We start from the raw sequence: 23,047 nt of genomic DNA, 5'->3' as shown, positions 1-23,047 counted from the left end.
CCTAGTGCAAGTGGTTTGTGTGTGTGTATTCACTGCTACAAATGGGTTAAATGCAGAGTTCAAATGTAATGTGTTAATGTATTAAACCACGTTTCAGATTTTCACAGACAGCAGTGAGACTGGTGTCAACTGCCATTAACTAAAAGGCTACAGAACATGAACGAGTGAATGAAAGAATGAATACTGTGTTATGACGGGATTAACAACGTAAACATCATCACAGAAGAGAACAGCGTGAGGCCAGATTGCCATGCTCAGGTTGCCATGCCACACTCAGAGCCTGTCGGAATAAATCTATATAGATATCGATGAAGTTTGTGGTGATAAGCTTATATAAGTGTCATGAAGCTTTATGAACACGTCCCTACATTAAAACCGTTACCTAACGTTATCTGAAAGGGTTCTCTGAGCTCTGCTCCATTAACAGACCCACGAAAGACCACACAAGCACAAACAAATAATATCCTCGCACTTTACAGTGCTAATTAGGACCTACAGGGTCTTTTTTACTGAGCACAATGGGATCTGAAACCTGTGTGATTACCGCTTCTCTGCAACCTCTGCAACAATATACCAGCTAAACATCGAATAAACACGTGGGAGGATTTCAGATTTTCAAAGGCGTACAATTGGAGCTGCATTAAGTCGCTGGAACACAATGAACCGCAGCTCAGGACAAATGCTCTCGGACCTGTTTCCCGCACTCGGAAACGTCAACGTAAAGCTCGCACCAATAAAGGATTAGGTCTGGAGTAGCGTCCATGGGACGGCCGAGCAAATAAACAACAATTTTATTTTGAGCATGTTCTCGCTCTGCAATCGTCAACAATAACTCAGACCTGCGTCCGTCACGTGACATGAGCCGGCAGCAGCTTAGAAAAGAAAGAAGAAAACCACTGTTTCTGATGTTTACAAACACTGGGACAATCACCAGTCCATCACACTGCATCTCACACTCACCCTGTCACTCACACACACACACCTATGGACAGGTTCACACACTCACCCTGTCACTCACACACACACACACACCTGTGGACAGTGTAACACACTCACCCTGTCACTCACACAGTGTGTTTGGACTGTGGCAGGATACCAAAGCAGACACAGGGAGAACACATCACACTCCTCAGACACAGTGACCCAGGGGAGAGGATCGCCTCGGACCCTGAAACTCTTTGGTGGAATTCTATCACCCAACGCTCTGGGAGGAGAACACTAACAGCTCAGTTCTACTGACCACTAACAGATGCTCTTTCAATTTGCATGAGAATGGACTGATGTTTTTCATCTTTAAACCACGTCCCACCCTCAGCATCCTTCTCTCGCTCCGCATCCATTCGGACAATAACTCAGTCCTGGAACCATCCTGACGGGATGACAGTGAACCATGAAGCTGGCGGCAAACGGAAAAACACAGTTTCCATTATCTATCTGCCACGATAGGGCGCACCTTGAAGGGAAAGCAGCGAATCTGAGGGAGATACGAGGCCTACGCGGCTATCTCTGATCCGGACACGGCGGGAAAAATCCACCGAGTGTGAAATCAGTCACCGATCTCCACAACACAAATAATCCCTCCATATTCGCCAGCCTCTATTCACAGGAACTTTCCATCAACGGGGGCCACAGAAAGGGTTTGGGCCTCTGTATCTATTACCTCTCTCATGGTCTCTCCCTCTCTCTCTCCCTCTCTCGACCCACAGTGTATACGTTTCCACTGCAGCAGTCTGATCTGATGAAATCAATATCTGGCCCTTTACAGACATTAAAAAAGCAGCCGAGCGGAGAGTGCTGATACTGCGCCGTCTTATCACCTTCTCCGAGAGAAAAGGGGAGAAGTGCTGGCTTCTACATCGTCACTTCTCTCTTGCTGACGTTAATGTGAACCCCCCCTCACCAAACCTTACATCCACTCCTTATCTGCTTATACACACACTAGCCCGGCTTCCGAGAACGATACTTAAGACAGGAAACTGCCAGAGATTCCACTAATATAAGACTGACCACTGTGATATTGTCATGAATGTCCATCTCTTAAGGCAAGCACAAAAAAAAGCTTGGGATTGCTGCATCTGTTTGACCTGTAAAAGGGCTAAGAAACTAGAAATGTAAAGTTTGAATTTATTATTATTTTTTTCATTCATTATCTGTAACCCTTATCCAGTTCAGGGTCGCAGTGGGTCCAGAGCCTACCTGGAATCATTGGGCGCAAGGCAGGAATACATCCTGGAGGGGGCGCCAGTCCTTCACAGGGCAACACACACACTCACACATTCACTAGTCCACCTACCAATGTGTAGTTTTGGACTGTGGGAGGAAACCGGAGGAAACCCACGCAGACACAGGGAGAACACACCGCACTCCTCACAGACAGTCACCCGGAGGAAACCCACGCAGACACAGGGAGAACACACCACACTCCTCACAGACAGTCACCCGGAGGAAACCCACGCAGACACAGAGAGAACACACCGCACTCCTCACAGACAGTCACCCGGAGGAAACCCACGCAGACACAGAGAGAACACACCGCACTCCTCACAGACAGTCACCCAGAGGAAACCCACGCAGACACAGGGAGAACACACCACACTCCTCACAGACAGTCACCCGGAGGAAACCCACGCAGACACAGGGAGAACACACCACACTCCTCACAGACAGTCACCCGGAGGAAACCCACACAGACACAGGGAGAACACACCACACTCCTCACAGACAGTCACCCGGAGGAAACCCACGCAGACACAGAGAGAACACACCGCACTCCTCACAGACAGTCACCCGGAGGAAACCCACGCAGACACAGGGAGAACACACCACACTCCACACAGACAGTCACCCGGAGGAAACCCACGCAGACACAGGGAGAACACACCACACTCCTCACAGACAGTCACCCGGAGGAAACCCACGCAGACACAGGGAGAACACACCACACTCCTCACAGACAGTCACCCGGAGGAAACCCACGCAGACACAGGGAGAACACACCACACTCCTCACAGACAGTCACCCGGAGGAAACCCACGCAGACACAGAGAGAAACCACCGCACTCCTCACAGACAGTCACCCGGAGGAAACCCACGCAGACACAGAGAGAACACACCGCACTCCTCACAGACAGTCACCCAGAGGAAACCCACGCAGACACAGGGAGAACACACCACACTCCTCACAGACAGTCACCCGGAGGAAACCCACGCAGACACAGGGAGAACACACCACACTCCTCACAGACAGTCACCCGGAGGAAACCCACACAGACACAGGGAGAACACACCACACTCCTCACAGACAGTCACCCGGAGGAAACCCACGCAGACACAGAGAGAACACACCGCACTCCTCACAGACAGTCACCCGGAGGAAACCCACGCAGACACAGGGAGAACACACCACACTCCACACTGTGAGTGACTGGGTGAGGGTCTGAAACTGTCCACACACTCCCGAGGCCAGGAACACCCTGTACGATCAGGTGGATCCTAACCAGGGAGAAGATTTGGCAACGTATCAGTGATATAAACGTGCCTTTATTTGTGGGATGAAATGAAACTCAGTGCTCAGAGGAAGAAACACAGACACAATTAAGGTACATTAAGAAAAAAGGAAAAAGCAGTGTATGTCTTTCATGAGTTTTCCTCCCCCTCTTCCATCTGGGAGAATACACTTTGTAGTTGTTAATTTAATTGCTGATACCCCCTCCCCGATTCCCCAAAGAATATAAAGGATTAATCATCGAGTTCATTTCCAGTGAAGATATGGCCTTAAAGTGAATTGCAGTTTCTCCAGTTTAACCCTGTCTGCCCCTGAATGTGACAAGATTAACATTTTCAATTAGCAATGCGTAATTGCGGCGTGCTCTGGCAACCCTCCCTCGGCCTCCTGGGGGACCGCTTCATACTCGTCCCGTTTATGGATCCTCCCCATGCCCCCATACACCCACACACCAACCCCAGGGTGGAAAATGTCACACACTGGGGTTGACCCGTGAGCTATTTCACACTCACTCATTCACTCACACACACACCCGTGGGCAACTTCACATACTCACTCAGTCACTCACTCACACACACACTCACACCCGGGGGCATTTTCACACACTCACCCAGTCACTCACTCATTCACTCACACACACACTCACCCTGTCACTCACACACTCACACCTGTGGACAATTTCACATACTCACCCAGTCACACACACACACTCACACCTGTGGACAGTTTCACACACTCACCCAGTCGCTCACACACTCACCCAGTCACTCACACACTCACACCTGTGGACAGTTTCACACACTCACCCAGTCACTCACACACTCAGACCTGTAGACAGTTTCACACACTCACCCAGTCACTCACACACTCACACCTGTGGACAGTTTCACACACTCACCCAGTCACTCACACACTCACACCTGTGGACAGTTTCACACACTCACCCAGTCACTCACACCTGTGGACAGTTTCACACACTCACCCAGTCACTCACACACTCAGACCTGTGGACAATTTCACACACTGACCCAGTCACTCACACACTCACCCAGTCACTCACACACTCACACCTGTGGACAATTTCACACACTCACCCAGTCACTCACACACTCACACTTGTGGACAGTTTCACACACTCACCCAGTCACTCACACCTGTGGACAGTTTCACACACTCACCCAGTCACTCACACACTCAGACCTGTGGACAATTTCACACACTGACCCAGTCACTCACACACTCACCCAGTCACTCACACACTCACACCTGTGGACAATTTCACACACTCACCCAGTCACTCACACACTCACACTTGTGGACAGTTTCACACACTCACCCAGTCACTCACACCTGTGGACAGTTTCACACACTCACCCAGTCACTCACACACTCACCCAGTCACTCACACACTCACACCTGTGGACAGTTTCACACACTCACCCAGTCACTCACACCTGTGGACAGTTTCACACACTCACCCAGCCACTCACACACTCACAGCTGTGGACAGTTTCACACACTCACCCAGTCACTCACACACTCACCCAGTCACTCACACACACACACCTGCGGACAGTGTCACACACTCACCCAGTCACTCACACACACACACACCTGTGGACAGTTTCACACACTCACCCAGCCACTCACACACTCACAGCTGTGGACAGTTTCACACATTCACCCAGTCACTCACACACTCAGACCTGTGGACAATTTCACACACTGACCCAGTCACTCACACACTCACCCAGTCACTCACACACTCAACCAGCCACTCACACACTCACACCTGTGGACAATTTCACACACTCACCCAGTCACTCACACACTCTCACCTGTGGACAGTTTCACACACTCAACCAGTCACTCACACACTCACCCAGTCACTCACACACTCACCCAGCCACTCACACACTCACCCAGTCACTCACACACTCTCACCTGTGGATAGTTTCACACACTCAACCAGTCACTCACACACTCACCCAGTCACTCACACACTAAGACGAACAGAAAAAAAAAATATATATTATAGTCTTATTCTGGCTCATGCACAAATAAACAAACAAACACGTTTTAATTAGAAATCCTGATGTTTCTCAGCGGTGACATTTCCAAGGCCTCATTCGATCACTGCATTAAGGACCATTCAAAACACACACGGTCATTACTGGGGTAGTAAATTATTCCTGTGTTTTTAGCCTTCTGTGTGTGTGTGTGTGTGTGTGTGTGAGAGAGAGAGTGTGTGTTCTTTCCTAGCCAAGAGGAAGCATTCAATATTAAGCAGAGAAACTGGACTAGAGCAGGAACTGGGAGCAAGAGAGAGAGCACTGATATTTGTAGATAAATGCCACGTCCCCTGAGGTTCCCCCTACAGTGAATTATTAGCAAAGCTTCATTGATCTCTCTCAAAATGACAATGATCTCCAGTTTCATCCCGGCCTTTACCGGGGCTTTTCCGAGTGCATTAGGCTGCCCGGCTGCAATTGTTATCAACAAAGGTGTTTTCCGCGGCCTGTCCGTTTTTATCTCGGGGGCCACAGAGCTAAAGTGATTTCCCGCTTCTCTGTGGTGTGTGCCTCGGCTGAAGGACTGTGTTTTATGGGCTCAATAAACGGGAAAATACACGCCCTCCACAACTGCGCCATACGTGGACGGACTCAATTCTTTTATGGTGATGAATATACTGATATAATAAACCCTGTTTATAGGAGAGGCTCGCCGTGGCTGTGCGCCTTGCTTTTTATTTTATCTGAGCCGACAAATTTCATTACAGTCGTTTCGCTCTGTACTCGGTGAAACAGACCACAGCGTTATGCGCCCCTTTTTTATTTTTGAAGGCAAAAACAAATATCAAAAAAATGAAAGAAAAAAGGCACAAACCCACAGAGTTCTGATGATATAAACATTAAATTCCTAATACAGGGCTTAGTGCGTTTCTCACTACGACAAAACAACAGCCTGGAAATGCTAATAGCATCTATGCTACATTAAGGCACAGCATATAATGCCCCCCACCCCCCACCCAAAAAAACCCCCACAAAACACAAAACAGAGGTGATGCATTATAGATTTGGAAAGATGAAAGAACGCTGCTGCGTGGGAATAGACAACGCCCTGATCTCTGAGGGGGCTAACATAAAAGCGTCCAGGTACCAGTTTGATACCTGTCAAAATCTGATCCGTCGTCACGGCGACGGCGCTTTGATACCTCCTCGTTTAATCCCTCGACCTGCTCCCTTTGACATCAGCCCTTGCTTTTTGGAGGCGGGAGCCAAAACATGTCATTCCCTGACAGTGGGTAATCACCAGCAGTGTCTCAAATGTGAATACACAGTGAACAGTGAGGTCCCCTGGCCCCTGGCCCTGAAATCTAATACCATGTGGAACATTAGAGATGGACGCTGGTGTCCAGGCCCGGATTTGAGTACTGGAAACGGCACTGACAAAGAATGGGGGCATTTCCAGGGATGTAGGACTCATACAAGGAAGCTGGAAGCCCTTCCTTTCTCTTTCTCTTTTGGTTAAGCCTTCAGTTCAGCTCCTGAAGTCCTCACCAATGGTGGAGCTCACTTTCATGAATTTACAAAGATGCCACAAATGAACGTATCCCATTTTGATCATTTTATTTGGGATATTTACAGAATTGAACACTTTCAGTTCTAAACAAGTGACAATATCTGATGTTACGACACCGAGGGTGAAGGGAGGCCTTTGGGACAATATTGCGAGCTGGAATAGGGCTTCACAGAGGAGAATGCTAGTAGCTAATTGTTTAAAGGTGTAAAGGTGTCATTTAGCCTCATGAATAAACACTTATAGTAAAGAGTTCAGAGATATTTTGTGCAGTGTGAGGTCATTTGCTCTCAGAGGGAAGGTGGAAGAAGTTGAGAGGCCTGCCCCTCTCTCTCTCTCTCTCTCTCTCTCTCTCTCTTTGAGGCGAGTGGGAGCAGTGGGCGAGTCTTAGCACGGCATAATGAAATACAACAGCTCTGCTTGTCACAGGTCAGCAACCCACCGTGCTCATGGACTGGCATTCCAAATGCCAAAGCCATTCGTTATGAAAATGCTATGCATTGATTTGTCATACGCTGTAAAGCTCTATCACAAGGGCAATTTTTAAATCTGCGCCGGGCCTGGCATTACCATTAATACCTTTCAGAGGCCCTTCACGGCTAGATTAGAGGGTTACACGCACAAAACACCCCCCTACCTCTCACCCCGTCCCTCTCTCTCTCACACACACTCTCACACACTGATCCTAGGCTGGAAACAAAGACAAGCTAAACACAGCCAATGAAATGACAGAGTTCATCTTATATAATGTACACAGCTTCACAGAATGACCCCTATCTGACCCACAGGTGAACCCTGACCATCAGATCAGGCCATGAACATCAAAACCTGATCAAAGGCAAGAGGATAATCCTTTAAAAATAAATGCTAATATCTGTTAGCACCTTTAAGGGATTCTAGTAGATTGTTAGCACAAAGCTAATGATGATAAATGTAAATCAGTGCCTGTTCTAATGTAGACATGAACATGTGAAACTTGTAATCACATTTCAAACTTACTACAGTTAGAAACCTGGCAATTTAGAGTGAGTCTTTTAGTAAAACTGGCTAATACCTATGGGCCCAGCTACTCCTCGGACTCACATGCAGCAGTGTATCGAGAACATCCAGGAGTCCTGCACTTCTTACACTGTGCAGATGCAAACTTAGTTTCTCATCAGAGGTTAAACTGATACAACAGGCCTTCTGTTCAGCTCCTGAAGTCCTTACCAGTAGGAGAGCTCACCTGGCTGGAAACCACAAAGAAACCAATATATATTGGATTACTGACTAGTAAACTTGGCCCTTTTCTTCTTCTTTTTCTTCATATATATAATTTTAACCATTTCCTCTGCAAAACAAATGTGACTGCTACCATAAAACTTGCAAACACACTTAGAACGATGATTACAGTGAATGCAAATGAATACTAAACTAAAGAAAGAGCAGTTAGAGAGCTCTCCTCTGATCCAATCCAACCAGATCACATCCTGGAGTAACAGAGTACACAACGTAGCCCTTGCATAAAACCCCAGGGTAAATATAAATACCACGTTCCAAGAAGAACTCTCATACTTTAATTTCAATTACCGCAGGGGCTTGTCCTGCAGACCACACACAGAGTCCCACAGCCTAATTCATTTGTGGCCCATTCTATCTGTATTTATGAGATTTAAAATGAACAGCTTCGCCACAGACAGACCTTCACACTGACCATCCAGCGTTCTACAAACTATTATCTGTGTGACAATAACAACAACAACAAAAATGTCACAAAAGTCTATATGGACATACATAGCAAAACATAAAGTGTGGCCAAGGGAAACATGAGGGAACAATGCAGACACCAAACAAAAAACCCACAACAAGTTACAACGTAAGAAGATTTAATTCCAATTTATTCTGGAGCATTTCTATTGGTTCATTCATCATTAAATATTCACACAGTGAAGGACTGCTGCTGTGTTCAAATGCTGTAAACTAAACATCAACAAAAATGAAGATACATGTATTTATTTGCACTGTGACCTTATATTGTTTGTCTATAGCAACTTAAAACACCTTCTAGTTTTAATAGTGATCAGCACAAAATATCTCCACATGGATGAGTTACAAGTATGCTTTTGTGTGCAGCATTAAAAGAGAAGAAACATTCACAAACCCAACAGGAGTTCACAACTGTAAAAAAAAAAAAATACAGCTACGCTTTACACCTGAGAAAGCAGTGTCTAAAAAGCAGAGTTGTCCATTAGCAGAGCCATAGACATATACAAAATATATCTGAAAAGCCTTTAACACCTCATCACGACCGTCGCGTCATGTCCCACACTGACCACACAGGAGGTATGCTCAGCTAACATTGACCACAGTGTACAGTAAGCTGCAAAGCTGTGGAGAAATCAGACTGAAGTCCACTTCTGAGCCTTCATTTGCTTCCCACAAAGACAAGAGGTGGTGGATCTTAAATTCGGGCATGGATCTAAAATTGGACTCTGAATAAGTGCCAAGATATTGGAATGGGAAAGGTAAAAGGCCTGGCTTTGCTAGTGGTCAGCCAGGTGGTATTAACACACACCACGTGCAGAGGGTCAGGAAGTTAAGGCGGAAAACCAACAAGGCAAAAGCAGCTAACCTTGCTCTGGACTCAGGATTATAATCGAGGGCAACCTTTATCAATCAATTGAATAAACTGCTTTCATAGCAGCTGTTGAAAGGCAACTCCAGCAGGAGACTGGAGCTACTACTGCAGCACTTTTAAGGTGGCAGGGGCTGGTAAAGAAAAGAGAGAAAGAGGGAGAGAGAGAGAGGCAGGCAATACCTTCAGCCTGGGCCACTCGGATGGACGGCTTTTCTGCTGCATCGATTTGTTCAGAGTCTACAGTCCGCCTGAGCTGGACCGGCTCCAACTGACAGCAGAGCAGAACAGAACTCTAATGCAATGCAATGCCATTTAAAGCAAGGGTTGCTGCTGGTAAGTAGTGGACAGGGAATGAATAGCTGGCAAGGATGTGATGGTGGTTGGTGGAGGTGGTGGTGTTGTGGCTACATTGCTTGTCCCATTTCATTGTGTCTAAAATAACTTATAGCTTCTCTAAACGGCATAAGACGGCTAAATAAATTACACTCAGGATCACATGGGACAAGTTGAGGTGCTAGTGAGCAATGAGGGTCAAATCATTAGCAGTTTATGGCTGCTGTTACAAGGCATTAAGAGAAACATTTCAGGACAGATTTGTTACACAATCCATGGGTTTCAGTCAAGTGTTATTTCTTTTGGGATGGGTGCCATATTGGAGACCAATTGTCTGGTTTCGCAGTGCAGCGCTAATATAAACAATTGGAAAACGATTGGAAACATAACATCAACATAACATGGAGAGAGACTCACAACATGCAGAAGCACAGAAGCCCACTGCCTCTTTGCATCAGGGTGTAATGGATCCCACAATGTTACACAATGAGGAGAAAAAGACTGTTATCCTCTGTTAACCATATTAGCATTTTTCTGATAGGACTTAACAGAAATATGTTAGCATGTTAAACTCCAATGCATTTCTCTGCATTTGTGACAGAATCTAAGTGTTTTAATTACACACACAGATCTTATAAAAGCCTCAGTAATCATGCTATTTCACTCATGTTTTGTTTTAGCGAGTGTTTTTTAAGAGACTCCATACACAAGCCACATTTTTATTCATGTTTTTTGTGTCTCATTCATTCCTCCTTGTTTACAGGGTAATATTCTAATCCTGCTTTCCCTGTGCTCTTGGATAATGTCTAAATAATTTCTCTTCTCCTTGTCTGAAAATGCGAGTGATAAATGAGTGATGTTTTCATGCTGCAGCAAAGTCAAGGCTGAATCCGAAATGTCTCCCTACACCCTCTGTAGTTCAGAACCTTAGTCAGGTTTAAGGTTTGTGTTTTAGTTTTATTATCTGTGCTGTGCATTATGTAGGGAGTATGGCATTATTTGGGATGCAGCAGGATCACCCCACTACTAACACAGATGTACAGAGCTTTGTTTAAAAACATGATGTGGTGCAATGAGTCAGGGATCCATATTTATATTTCTTTCATTTTAATGAGGAATTAAATGAGGACTTAAATGTTGAAAAACATAATAAAACAATGTAAACATTTGTTTTATTTGAGTTGTGTGTTTGAGTAAGTACTCAGTGTGGTGGCTACTATGCACAATCCTTTTTTATATTCAATATTTCACCCCCTCCACATATGATCCACCCCTTTCTGCTGATATCATCCCCAGACCACTTCTGACCGACACTGATACTCCATCTCTATATCGATACCAACATTGATATTCCATCTCTACTTCCGTTTCTACTTCGTTGAAAAGTGTGAGCCATTATTTCGCCATACGCTCCAATCGGACATCACACGAGAAACGATGTCCATACCCGCAAAGCACAGGCATCATTTCTCATTTAATGAGACAACGTGTCAATTTGCGGTAAATCTGTATGTCTGGGGATGGAGGGATGAACGGAAGCCGTCTTTCAGCAGCGGAGGAGATGATGTCTGCCTCTCCAGGGAAATCCCAGCCATGACTCTTTCCACAGCTCCTATTCCTTCAAGACCAGCCAATGTTCCAATTAAACATTCAGCATTCATCTCTTAATATCAGACCCTCAGCTCACTGTACTTAAAGCAGCCGGCTTGGGGAGATGCTCGGTGGGCTTTAAGGAGGTCTCCCTGGTTTCTCACTATGAGTTTTTTTTTTTTTAAACTATATTTCCAGAGAACAGGTCATTATTTGCTCATCCTTCTCCTTATTCTCTCCTTATTCTCGCTCATTGACTTTAAGAGATCAACCTCCAGAGGTTTGGCCACTGCTCAAGTGGAATAAAATATTCTTGTAGCTTTAAGCAAACATAATAACTCTTAGAAATGTATTCGAAACAATCTCTTTGAAGTTCACAGTCTTAATGTCTTGACTCCTTGTTTGGCTGTGTAGGAGTTAAACAGTGTTGCAGATACTTCTATTTAATGTGTACGGTTTATAAACATTTGGATTTGGGTTAATTGGGTTTCGCTTATTAACGTCAGCTTACACAGTGCTGCTGGAGTTCAACACCCTTGGAGGAGAACATTAATTACATAGAAGAGAGATCCTGTTGGCTTCAGCTCTGATATCCACTAGGGCCATGTGTTATCAGAGAAGGGTTCTTAATACTTCTCAGTGTGTTTAGTTTAGAGCTAAATCACTCACATTTGAATCTGAAATTTGTTTATAAAAAGTGCTCTATATAAAGTAAAGGCATATATAAGTATGTGGACAGTGATGGTTGAAACAGATGTATTTATTTACAAATGTAAAGAGAGTATAAAAGAACCTTAAGGGAGACGTGTAAATGTTGCACATCTACAGCTGCAGTGATGGTTGTGAATAGATCAGTGCATGGGTCAACACCCATTGAAGTGAACTTGTGAGTGAGTGAAAGAATGAGTGAATAACAGAAGAATCTAAGGAGACTTTGAGGAGCTATGGTAGGAAGCGGTTTCTAAAATGCAACCGATACAGTTTGATCCACACAAACCCTTCTGTGTTAATGGAGTACAGAGCATGTGTGGTAGCAGGAACCAGCAGTCACTACCGGACCATGTTGTGGCATCAAACAACACCTCCATCCTCTACCTCCCTGGGACCACTGGACAGCCCTGGTGTAGATAACACAGTTTTTATGAGTGCAGTCGATGTTAGAGGTTCAGTGACAATCCAACGTGGGTTCCTTGGTACGAACGGGTGAAGAACCCTATCACAATACACAAAGTGCAACATGAAAGACGTGTCTCTCTTCCTTTCTCTTATTTCCCTTTGCTTTGTGGTGTGAACTGCCCATCAGATTAAGACTGGTTAAGAAAGAGATTAATTTCCAGATAAAGCCACATGGGAGAACGGGGGGTTTGGCCGCGAGGTGGGGGCTTTAAATTTACTGCGTGGGCAATTAAACACGGTGAGATTTCCCGGGCCGGAGCTGATGGTGAGCGATAATGGCAGGTGAAGCGACAGATAATGAGGCGGCAGAGACACACTCGCTCCGAGGAGACTTCCTGTGTTTTAAACCCTCGGTAATGAATCAACGTGGCAGCCACACACTTCAGCCAGGGGGAAGAAAAGAGGAGTGGGAGGAGGAGGAGGACGAACACCAAAAGCCAAAGCACACTCACGCTGGAGTTCAAAAGTTTGGTCACACTCGTGCCAGAAGTCAGTAGGCTGGCGCTGTCCGTGGTACCTGACCGACACCGAGCTGCAATTATTACTGTGACGAAAGATTTCTTTCTGAATGTATGTAGTTAAGATGAAATTGAAAATACGAAAAATGAATTATTCTTAATTCGACATTTCTGCAGCGTTAGGACACCAGCTGCCCCTGGGCTTCAGAGTGTTTTTGTGCTGTGTGTAAACTGTAATTCAAAAGTCAGACATTCTCCTGCTGATGTCATGTGATGCACGTGCTTCTGCAGCACTTTTTCCTGATGGAGCTCAAGACGAATGCAGTGAGGAATAAACACTAGTCGCTTTCCATTTTCAAACAACTTCATTTTTAGGTTCTTTAAGACAATTGTTGGTTTTACTGCTACACAACAGTCAATGACAAAAGAGTAGGTGAATGTTCTGACAAAAAAAAAAAAACGTTAAAACTATTATCTATTCTTATTCTATTCGACTCTTCTGTTAATTCAGCATCTACCATGAATTATTCTGTATTTATTATGCATTGTTTAATATCTACTATGAATTATTCATTATCTACTATCTGCTATGACTGTCTCTGTATGTATTATAATCGATTCAGTATCTGTTATAAATGATTTATTATCTACTATGAATTATTCAACATCTGCCATGAATGAAGCGGTGCATTCTTAGAGCGCGGACCCTGGTGCAGACCCTTCTTTTCTACAGACTCCAGCTGAAACTGCAGCAGTCCTTCATCCCACTCTTTTCTCTCGCCATCTGCTTCTCAATTAAAACCCAGTCCAAAAAATGACAAAAAGAACAGGTAGAATAACTCCATCACATTCCAGCAGCAGATTCCAGCAGATTCCTCATTACACAGCAGTGACAAGGAGCACGGCTCCCACCTACACACACACACACACACACACACACACACACACACACACAGAGTGTGCCTCGGCTTATTAGGTTCAACACACACATCAATAATACTGCATGCATAGGCAACACACACACACACACAGGATCCTGACAAGTGATGGAGACAGATGTTACATACCCAGAGATACATCATCATCTTGAGCGAGGGTCAGGTCTCTCTCTCTCTCTCTCTCTCTCTCTGTCCTTAGTTCAGACACTAGAGCTGAGCAAAACCCGGAGTGAACCTTCTCTTCTTTTTTCCCTTATTTTACTCTCCTTCTCTCTTTTCCCTGTCCTTCTCCTCCCCCTCTCTCTCCTCTCTATGTCTCTTCTCCTTTAAAACATTCTCTCTCTCACTCTCTCTCTCTAGTTTCTGTAAGTTCCAGAAGCTAGCGGTTCTTTCCTCGTTTTCCAGAAGCCTTTTCTATAATTTATTTCAGAACAGAAAGCTTGTTAAGACGATCGTGATCTTCAGTGAGAAAGAAAAAGAGACTTATGCAATTATATAGTTTTTCCCTCTCTTCCCTCTTCTCTCTAGTTCCAGTTCCTTTTCCCCTCCCCTCTCTCTCTCTCTGTCTCTCTCTCTCTCTCTCCCTCTCTCCCTCTCTCTCCCTCTCTCTCTCTCTCTCTCTCTCTCCTCTCTCTCTCCTCTCTCTCTCCTCTCTCTCTCCTCTCTCTCTCCTCTCTCTCCTCCCTCTCTCTCTCTCCTCTCTCTCCTCTCTCTCTCTCCTCTTTCTCTCTCCCTCTCTCTCCTCTCTCTCCTCTCTCTCCTCTCTCTCTCTCCTCTCTCTCTCTCCTCTCTCTCCTCTCCTCCCTCTCTCTCTCCTCTCTCTCTCTCTCTCTCTCCCTCTCTCCCTCTCTCCTCCCTCTCTCTCTCCTCTCTCTCTCTCTCTCTCTCCCTCTCTCCCTCTCTCTCTCCTCTCTCTCTCCTCTCTCTCTCCTCTCTCTCTCCTCTCTCTCTCCTCTCTCTCTCCTCTCTCTCCTCTCTCTCTCCTCCCTCTCCTTGCTTAGGCAACAATTCTTGACTTGTCTGTTTAATGAGATCTCTCTGCGAGGGAGTCCAGTAAAAGTGCTTTCACTAAGGAGAGACAGAGTGAGACACAGAGAGAGAGAGAGAGAGAAAGAGAGAGAGACAACAAGCCAAATGAGGGAGGGAAGAAGAAAGAAAGGGGAGAGAGATGAGAAATGGATTCTCAGAGAGAAAAGAGATGACAAGAGAGAGGTGGGAGAAAGGGCAGTAAGAAAAGTGTGTGTGTGTGTGTGTGTGTGTGAGTGAGTGAGAGAGAGAGAGAGAGAGGAGGGAGCTTTTTTTTAAAAACATGGGATTAAAACCTAAATAATTAAATAAATAATATATATCTCAAAATAATAAAAGCAAATAATAATAAAAAATACAAAAGAAAAAAAGAGAAAAATAACAGCACAATGACAAATTGTTTGAGTCAAAAATCCCAAAAACATCAAAGGAGCTAGAGGCAACCCCAACATCCGTCCTGAGAGAGGAGGAGGAGGAGGAGGAGGACAGACATCCGGACCAAACAAACAAACAAACACACACACCACGCATCCGCCTCTTTACAGGAGATCATCTCAGATCTGCGTCATTCGGTCAGAAGAAAGAACAGATTTAAAGACAGAGGGAAAGGAAGGAGAGAGAGAGAGAGAGAGAGAGAGAGAGAGAAAGCGAGGTGTATAAAATATACCAAAAAAATAAAAAGTAAAAGTAATGCAGTGTTAAACAAAGAATCTGAGTCCTCAATCCTGGACCTTTTTCTCCACTCCTTCCGGCCCTCCCTCTCCCCCCACCCTCAGCCCCTGCCACCCCCCCTCTGGCCCTCCCCCTTCTGGAGCATTAATGTGTCAAGATAAAGAGCTGAGGCCTTTCGCTCTGTGGCTTTAATACACTTTTCTACAGCCACCTACTGACTCCACCCTGCTACTGCTGCCGAGGATATCTCCCTCACTCACTCTCACTCTCTCTCTCTCTCTCTCTCTCTCTCTCTCCAAATAAGCAGAAACCACAGCGCTGAGACGGAGTTTAATGTGTTCTCCCTGTGTCTGCGTGGGTTTCCTCCAGGTGCTCCGGTTTCCTCCCACGATCCAAAAACACACGTTGGTAGGTGGATTGGTGACTCAAAAGTGTCTCTAGGTGCGAATGTGAGAGTGTGTGTCACCCTGCAGAGGACTGGTGCCCCCTCCAGGATGTGTTGAAGTACTGAAACTAGTCTAACTGCTGATTGAATATCAAAAATAAACTGATATTCACTTCTTGTTCAGCTGGACACAGTTCACACTCCATACGCTCAAAGGAGAACACTGACTACCCAGTTCTGGTATAATGACTCAAACGCACTCATGCTGGTTTACACTGTTCAGAGAGTGGCCCGAGACTGGCCCGAGAGAGAGAGGAGGAGGAGTAGGAGGACACCATGATTCTGGACACTGACGTTAGCACCACACTTATGATCCTTAAAGGCTCAGAGGAGCCACTGTCTCACCTCTGTCAATCATTTCTAGAAATCTGTAGACAGTTAGATTTATTAGGAAAGGAACAAACAGAGTTCCCTGGAGCTCCAGGAGTGAGAACGATGAGGAAGATGACGGAGTTTGAGCAGGAACATTTGGAAGCATTAATCATCCCGCCCCTTTTCCGATAAAAAAAAGAAAACTCAACAAAAGCATGATGAATTACAGCAGCACAGCATTACAGGAACCTCAAGACACACACACACACACAAACGTTTGAAGAAGATGGAGAAGCTGAGGAGGAACTTTGACAGAAACACCTTTGTAGCTTTTATCGTTTTATTATTTTTATTGTATTATTATTGAATTTTTTTTCAGGCAGAGCTGTGTGTGTGTGTGTGTGTGTGTGTGTGTGTGTGTGTGTGTGTGTGTCTGTGGTCATTAAACTTGAATGAGCCGGAGAGGTGAGCTTTGTTGTATATTTTATCTGGCCACAGTTGTGTGAGCAGGAGGAAATGGTTCTGGGAGGCTGTGGTGGTGGAGTAAAGAGACTCTGAGACACTGACTCTAAGACAGAGACACTTAGACACTGAGACACTAAGACAATGAAACTCTGAGACTCAGACACTGAAACTTAGACTCTGAGACACTAAGACACAGACTCTGAGACACTAAGACTCTGAGACACTAAGACTCTGAGACACTAAGACAATGAAACTCTGAGACTCAGACACTGAAACTTAGACTCTGAGACACTAAGACACTGAGACACTAAGACACTGAGACACTGAGACAATGAAACTCTGAGACACTGAGTCTGAGACACTGAAACGTAGACTCTGAGACACTGAGATACCAAGATGCATTTGATGCAAAAAACAGAACACCGTATTTCTGCGTCTTCTTTTTGATTCAAACCCATTAACTTCATGAAAATTCCTCATCGATCCCAGTTACTGAGTCAAAAGTTTGACATACAGCTGATGGAGAACTTCCCTGTCCTTCACCTGAACTTGCTCCAGCACAGAGAGACCAAACCAAGTTCACTCAGCTGTGCTCAAGAGCACACAGCGCCACAGTGTGTGTGTGTGCTCGTGTGAGAGAATAAGCAAGTGAATATATGAAAGTGTGTGTCCGTGAGTAAATGTCTGCGAGTGACTATGGGTGTGTCAGTGAGTGAATGACTGTGTGAATGAGTGAGTGTGAGTGAGTGAATGTGTTTCAGACCAATTCCACAGCTACAAAAAAACAACACAAACACATAAACAACAGCACATAACTTCACAAATCAAAACCCCAACACACACACACTCAGATAACACTGCAGAGTCTCTTACCCTGAGCTGCTCGGCGTCACAACTCATTTGTTGCCCTGGAATCTGTCAAAAGAGACACACAAATTATAGTAACACATTACACACCAAATACTGTAGCCCTCCCCCTCCCCCAGTAATTACAAGTCAATCAAACAGAGCAGGCCGAGGAGCGGGAAAATAAGATCTGTCAGATTTGAGCGGGGGTCTGCACAGCCATGCGGGAAAGAGAACGAAATACAGAATAAAGATATGAATGAATTGGAAAAGCGCAAGACGCTGGTGTCCAGGCCCTTGGACGTTGAGAGATTCACTGTAGCTCTAAACACCGTCTGTATCCGTACCATACATCTAACAGTCTGTAAAACCAGGGTTACACCACACTACACGTAGTTTGATTTTAAAGCCGATGTCCAGTGGAGCCGGGCCCGTGCTGGGTGACTCTCGTCTGCAGACCCTGGTGCAGTCGCAGTTGTCAGTTGGAGGCAAAGTCAGGTCGTATGCAGGGGGCTGTCACTCTGGTTTTGTCTCCAGATCACGTTTCAGACCGGTCGCAGCATATCAATATGTTTGGTGTTAAAGACTAGAACTCCCTTCCACAGCCAATGAAAACAGCACGGAAAGTAAACACAGGCTGTAGATACAGTAAACCATGCAGTTACACTTTACAGTGGAGGATGAATTAATCGGTCAAACTACATGCACATGTCCCCAAATGACCAGTATTACCTGTGACCGAAACAACACAACAGGCCACATGACAAGCCGTTACAGCCTTTATTATATCTCCAACTCCATATGCAGTGTATAGAGACCGCGCTCACTGTTTATAATCTGCTCTGTCTTCAAAAGTCCTGGTATTTAATGTATTTAAAGGAACACACACTTCAAAATCACTGTAATCATACACTGCAGTAAATGCAGCTTATTGATTTCAATACAGTTTTGGAAAAATGAATTACAATAGGGGGAGCCCTAGTGTTCCTTAGTCAGGCAGATGTTATACTGACACCTTGTGGCCTGGATTAATCAAAGACTCTGTACTAAATCTACTTCTGTGCTTTAAAATGGTCGCCCCCATCTGGGGAACCCCTCCTATGGACCATAACATGGTGTATTCAGGTTCTACAATTCAATTTGATTCTTCAGTGCAGCCAGTTAAAGAGTTAAGGAGTAGACCATTTAGACAAAAAAAACTGAGAGGGTCTAAGTGTACAGCACTGTCCGGTCCATCAATAGTTCACTGACCATGACTATCCACAAACAGAATCTGTGGGAAACTTCCTCTCTCTCAGAATAATGCCATTACGAGTTTCATTTTCCACTCTGGACACTTTGCTGTTTCTAGAGCAGGTCCTGCACCCATTAGGTCCAGCTCCAGAGTGCCATCTAGTTTGATTTCCTTCATGTTTAACTGGCCAGGGCCTCAAGAAGAGGATTAGAATGAGTGGATATAACAGAGGCAGTAAAAAAAAGGCAGGGCAAGCTCTATCACGCAATGCCATCAAACCGAAGGAGGAGTGGACGCATTAACCTTTCCACCAGGAAATATCTGCACATCAGATTAGCCAGCCGCTGCTAACAGGTAAGCCCCCCACAAAGCCACTGCTTGTGAGCAGAGAGCAAAGAGGGGAGGTCTCGTCTCTAATGGAAGAGCCGAACTCATTTCTGAGATTAATCTCTGGACGTCTCTCTCCAAACGATATGAGAAAACTACTTCAAGTACCGTGGAATAATTCAGTGAAAAATCATTCAATCTTTCAGCACTGGAGATCAAGCTTGTTTCTGCTCTGAACACATCCACAGCTGGGTGTCCCTCCTTCCATTGTAGGAATCCCAAATACCTTCCCCAACTCTAAGTAGTACACAATGTAGAAGTGTAGTAGTGTAAGCTTCACAAATCTGTGAAGTGCACTATTTAGTGAGTATGGGTCTGTTCAACTGGAGCCATGTTTGTTTGACTGCAGACGAATCACAGTCGCTGCTGTCTGCGTTGACAGATTAGCGCCAGGCTAACGGTGTGGGTTTTGTGTTGTTTACGATGTAGGTTTGACATGAAGCATGAACTAGCCTTTATTGTTAGTGTTGTAGTGAGCGGTATTCTAGTGTTGTGTGCACTTTAGTGGCTCAAAAAAACCCACCTGTGTCCAAAATGGCTCCCTACTCACTATTCCCTATATTGCTCACTAAATAGTGCACTATTACAGTGAGCTCAGTTCAGGAGGGTAGTGAATGATTTCGGACGCTACCTCATGTGCGTTTTTAGCAAGCGTGGTTGTACACCATTTATTACAGTGCACTTTGGGACTGAAAACGGCACCGTGTTTTCAGACACCACTCCAAAATAGAAGAACCACAAAATAGTGCACGGTATCGTAAAAAGGACACAGTTTTGGACACAGGTCTCGGAGCATTAACCCGTGTATCACACTGTGATCCTGGGTTGTGTGTTTACGCCTTTTAGTGTCAATGCGAAGTGGTGAGTGGTCCACCAGCAAAAATTAGGGCCGCTCTCACACACTGTATCCCAGCGAGGGGTTTCCAATAAAGTGGCCAATTCCCTTGTGTTGTTGGTGTGTGAATCTGAGCTAGAAAGTTCTCTGAGCAGGTCCACAGTCAAACTGTGTCCAGCGGTGTCACTAAAACATCCTGAAACATCCCAGTCCTGTTTCTTCTACCTGTCCAGGTCTTTTCAAGTGTTAAGGTGGAAAATTGTCATTTCTGTTTCCCTTTTTAAAATCAAGCACTGGAAATGCTGCACCAATTTAATGTGGCACCACTTCCAAACAGCTCCAAAGAGACCCTTGTACTGTAATGATGCTTTCCAGATGAAATCAAGAGGAAAAGGGAACAATGGGAGCCCAAACAGCATGGCTCTAAACCAAAGTACAAAAGGGTCCACTGAGGGGCTTGTTTCTTTCTTCCATCTTCTGTCATACCTTCTGTTTTTTGTTTTTCTTGTTTCTTTACTCTCCTCAGCAGCTGAAGAAAGGAGACTAACGAATCTGACTCACCCACTCCACCTGTGATACACTGTACACTATTTCAAACGACATTTTTAGAGAAGTTGGGATGCTGGGCAAAATGTAATGTAATAAAGAATGCAAGTTATTGTGCAACAGGCCAGTGACATGCTTGGGGTTTAAAAAAAAAACACTTTAAATCACTGTGCAGGCAAATAGTGCAAGAATAAAGTTTCTCAACTTAAAATATTAACCTTCCTCCTGTGTTATCTTTCTGTCACCATCTCTTATGTTAATGGGTCGGTTTTGACCCGGTCTTAAATAAGCCATAAGACACCCCCCCTAAAAAAACAATTAATTATCAACCAATGTGTTTCTTCCCTCTTGTTGACCTTGTTATTCTTCCTTCTCCATGAAAGGATTGGTTTTAATTGTTCATTGTTGCAGACTGTAAACTGGAGATGTACACGATACAAAACTCCAACTCTAAACTGACTGGGCCTTACGTGTCTGGACATGTCTGTCTTTCCTTGTTTTGTGAAACAGACGAAGATAAAAGCCCCTAACTGAAGCTCGAGTGGTTGTAGGAGGAGACAGCTGTAGGCTGTTGGTGTACAGTGTGTTGATGCAAGTCTTGATGCAATAAATAAATTTATGGAGCCCTTGTATGCATTTAAAACCTAAAATGTGTCGGTCAAGACCCTAACACAAGAGGAAGGTTAAAGAGCTTTACACATAATATCATTAAAAGATACAGAGAATCCTGAGAAATCTCTATATGCAGGCGGAACCTGTGTTGGTTGGCTGTGATTTTCAGGCCCTCAGGTGGCACTGAATGCAATCTGCATCCAAAAAAAACATATATAAGCAGAATCCAGAGAGATGTTGCTACTTTCTCTGGGTTCGTTTGAGATGGACTGAGGTGATGGAAACTGTGGTCTGACCAAAGCTGCTCTTCTTCACTTCCCAACTGTTTACAGTGTGTTGTTAGAAGAAGAGGCGATGGGACACAGTGGGAAACACGTCCCTGTCCCAACATTTTTGAATCAGCGTGAAATTCAAAACGGGCAAATATTTAAAAAGAAAACGACAAACTATCTCAGTGTCAACTATTACAATAATTTCTTTGTACTATTTTGAGTGAAATATATGTTTATAATGATTTGCAAGTCTTTTTTTGGGGGGTGGGGGTGGGCAGTGATCTCAATTATTTTCAGAACTGAGTTTGTAACTGTAAGATACTTTCATTTCACTGTAAGATTCATTCAAAATATACTATAAATACAGTTCCATACACAACAACAAAAACCAAAGGATTCTCTGACTCCACCTTTTATATAAACACCATCAGAGAAACACTAATCTACTTTATGGGAGGGAGAGGGGGAGAGAGAGAGAGAGAGAGAGAGAGAGTGACAGAGACAGAGAGTGCTGACCGAGCACTATTCCCCATGTGTTTGCTGCTTTGCTGCAGTGGAGTGGAGGCTGTTCCTTGGCAGCTGTACCCAGCTCAGAGGCCTCCACGCCACAGCTTTTTCAGACTCTCCTCATCAATATTACAGCATCTGGGCAAGAGAGGCTTCTGCACTTTAGGGTGTGTGCTAGAGGGATGCAGCTTTTCAGCTTTTTCAGAAAACGACTGAGCGTCCAGGTCCAGAAACTGACCACATTTCCTTCTCTGAACATTTATGATTCAGCACAGGGAGATACATTCCTCTTTAACAGCACAGGAGAGGGACATCACAACAGTGACTCTGTCACACTCCAACCTCACAGTCGGGTTGTTGTTTGCAGAAACACAAAGGTCTTTTGTGAATTAAAGAAAATGTAAAGCAATTAATAAACCACAGCCTTGTTTTAGATGTGTATTAACATTGACGTTTTTAGCCTGCTGCCAAAACAAGCTGGAGCTGAACACCAATGAGAACCTCACCATCTGGAGAAGAGCTGGTGACAGAGCACTACCTGAAGAATTTAAAAACTCAGGTTAGGGTTAAATTACCTCACTCCTAAGTGTCATTCTCAGATCAGCCGTTCCATCTTAAATTATGGAAATGTAACTGCAGCACCACTTGAGTTGTGAAGTAAATATAGTCACCATATGAAGTGGATTCATTTA

General features: G+C 44.7%; 1 protein-coding gene across 4 annotated transcripts in view; it reads right to left on the bottom strand.

Annotated features, from left to right (window-relative positions):
• The window catches only part of rbfox1 (RNA binding fox-1 homolog 1), a 309,662-nt gene that overhangs the window by 169,246 nt on the left and 117,369 nt on the right, over positions 1 to 23,047 (bottom strand). For 3 of the 4 annotated variants that reach the window (XM_066641701.1, XM_066641703.1, XM_066641704.1), the window contains exon 2: positions 17,990 to 18,031. In XM_066641701.1, coding sequence (XP_066497798.1) covers positions 17,990 to 18,031 — 42 coding nt within the window. Of the gene's footprint in view, positions 1 to 14,325; positions 14,557 to 17,989; positions 18,032 to 23,047 lie in introns of those variants that run through there. The other variant, XM_066641705.1, reaches the window with a different exon arrangement.

Source organism: Hoplias malabaricus, chromosome 13, assembly GCF_029633855.1.
Source record: "Hoplias malabaricus isolate fHopMal1 chromosome 13, fHopMal1.hap1, whole genome shotgun sequence".
NCBI classification, from domain to species: domain Eukaryota; kingdom Metazoa; phylum Chordata; class Actinopteri; order Characiformes; family Erythrinidae; genus Hoplias; species Hoplias malabaricus.
The sequence above is the reverse complement of the archived record's forward strand: the minus strand, read 5'-3'. Positions and strand labels throughout refer to the sequence as shown.